We start from the raw sequence: 1480 nt of genomic DNA, 5'->3' as shown, positions 1-1480 counted from the left end.
CTTCTGGGTCTGCTTTAGTTCTCTTCCACCCAGTATTTTAGACTTATCTATTTGTTCTGACATTTCCTGGTTTTTTGTTGTTCGTGATTGCCCTTTCTTTCCTTTGAATTAGTCTATTTGATTAATTCTGTCTCCAGTTCTGTTTAGTCTCTCTGGCAAGCCCTTCAGGTATTACTTTGGTATGAAAGAATCATATGTAGAAGAATTTCTGAACTCCACAGTGTCTGTAGTTCACCAAAATGTCACTGTCAGCGTGACATTTTTTGTTTCACGTTACCAAATCTGGACAAACCCACGCTACTTACCTACTTAACAACCACCTTGCGAACAAAAGTAATTTTAGGATTGGAGCATCTTGTCCTAACGCCAAGCTAAACGGCCAGCGCTGGCTTAGCTAATGCAGAGCCATCAGAACAAAGATTTTCATGAGAGAGGACACTAGTGGATGATGAGAAAAGGTATAATGGTACCTCTTATTTCACTACAGGAAGACAACCTCTGAAAATGCACTTTTTTAGAGCACCGCTGCAAACAGCGGTGTTGTTCTTTGTCCTTAGTGTATGTATCGCAATAGATGCAGACTGTAGGAGGACCGAAAGGGCTTTAACTGCACCTTGCCCCAATTAATTTCAATGGCACTCTCTTGCAATATGGGGCTGCTGCTTTTCTGCAGATAGCGTATTGCCTGAACCAGTCTCCAGCCAGGCCGAAAGGTCGGACCAGGTATTCGGTGTATACTCAGCAAGCCTCTCCAGAGAGATTGACAGCCACCTGTCAATCGTGATCACGGGCCGAGGAGTGCCGTTTCGTTTCTTTGGTCTTCTGATGAAATGTCCACATGGAGAAAGCCACTCCTATCAAAACACGGCTGGTGAAGGCAGTGGCTGAGCTCATCCAGGTACACCCTCATCTTGAGACTACATATGAAGCAGCCAATGGACAAGACGGGTGATTTCATCACGCTTTGAATCTAAATGTGGCTATGGAAGAGCATATGGCTTCACAATTGCTTTCTGATTTTTTTTTTCTTTCTCTTTCCCCGAGCAGACAGTCGCCGTCGTTTTCATGAGATGAATGCGCGCTGGTGTTATACTTGATGCTGAAATTCACACATGCTTTCCTTTAGCAGCCTCAGCCAAACTTCAAAGAATTCCTAACCACTGTGGGTTTGCTTTTTTTTTTTTTTGAAGGTATTTGAACATGATGCTTTTAGCAGATTTAATTTTGAAAATGAGGTGATGTAATGGATTTGAAAAAAAAGGGGGGGGGGGCAGCCACAAAAGACTAGGAGGACTGCTGTTTCGCACCCAAAGAACAACTGTTGAACGTTCGTTCTATCGAGCTTTCGCAAGTGCAATCTCCCGCAACGAAGAACCCAATAAAGCAAAAATAAAGATCTGTCAGCGTCCCTTAAAAGGCCTGGGTCCTTCGCAGGGCTGCCGGGGCCGAGGAGAAGGAAAACCAACCTGCCGCGACTCGG

The 1480-nt window shown here is 44.5% G+C and overlaps 1 protein-coding gene across 1 annotated transcript in view; it reads left to right on the top strand.

Moving 5' to 3' along the window:
* Window positions 1-838: 838 nt before the first annotated feature.
* Window positions 839-1480, top strand: part of MARCH11 (membrane-associated ring finger (C3HC4) 11) — a 31596-nt gene continuing 30954 nt past the window's right edge. The window contains exon 1 of the mRNA XM_010571476.1: window positions 839-898. Within this exon, the coding sequence (XP_010569778.1) occupies window positions 839-898 (60 nt within the window). The remainder of the gene's footprint in view (window positions 899-1480) is intronic.

The sequence above is a fragment of the Haliaeetus leucocephalus genome, unplaced genomic scaffold (genome assembly GCF_000737465.1).
Source record: "Haliaeetus leucocephalus isolate CR32 unplaced genomic scaffold, Haliaeetus_leucocephalus-4.0 Scaffold328, whole genome shotgun sequence".
Lineage (NCBI taxonomy): Eukaryota > Metazoa > Chordata > Aves > Accipitriformes > Accipitridae > Haliaeetus > Haliaeetus leucocephalus.
This window is presented reverse-complemented; position numbering and strand designations above follow the sequence as displayed.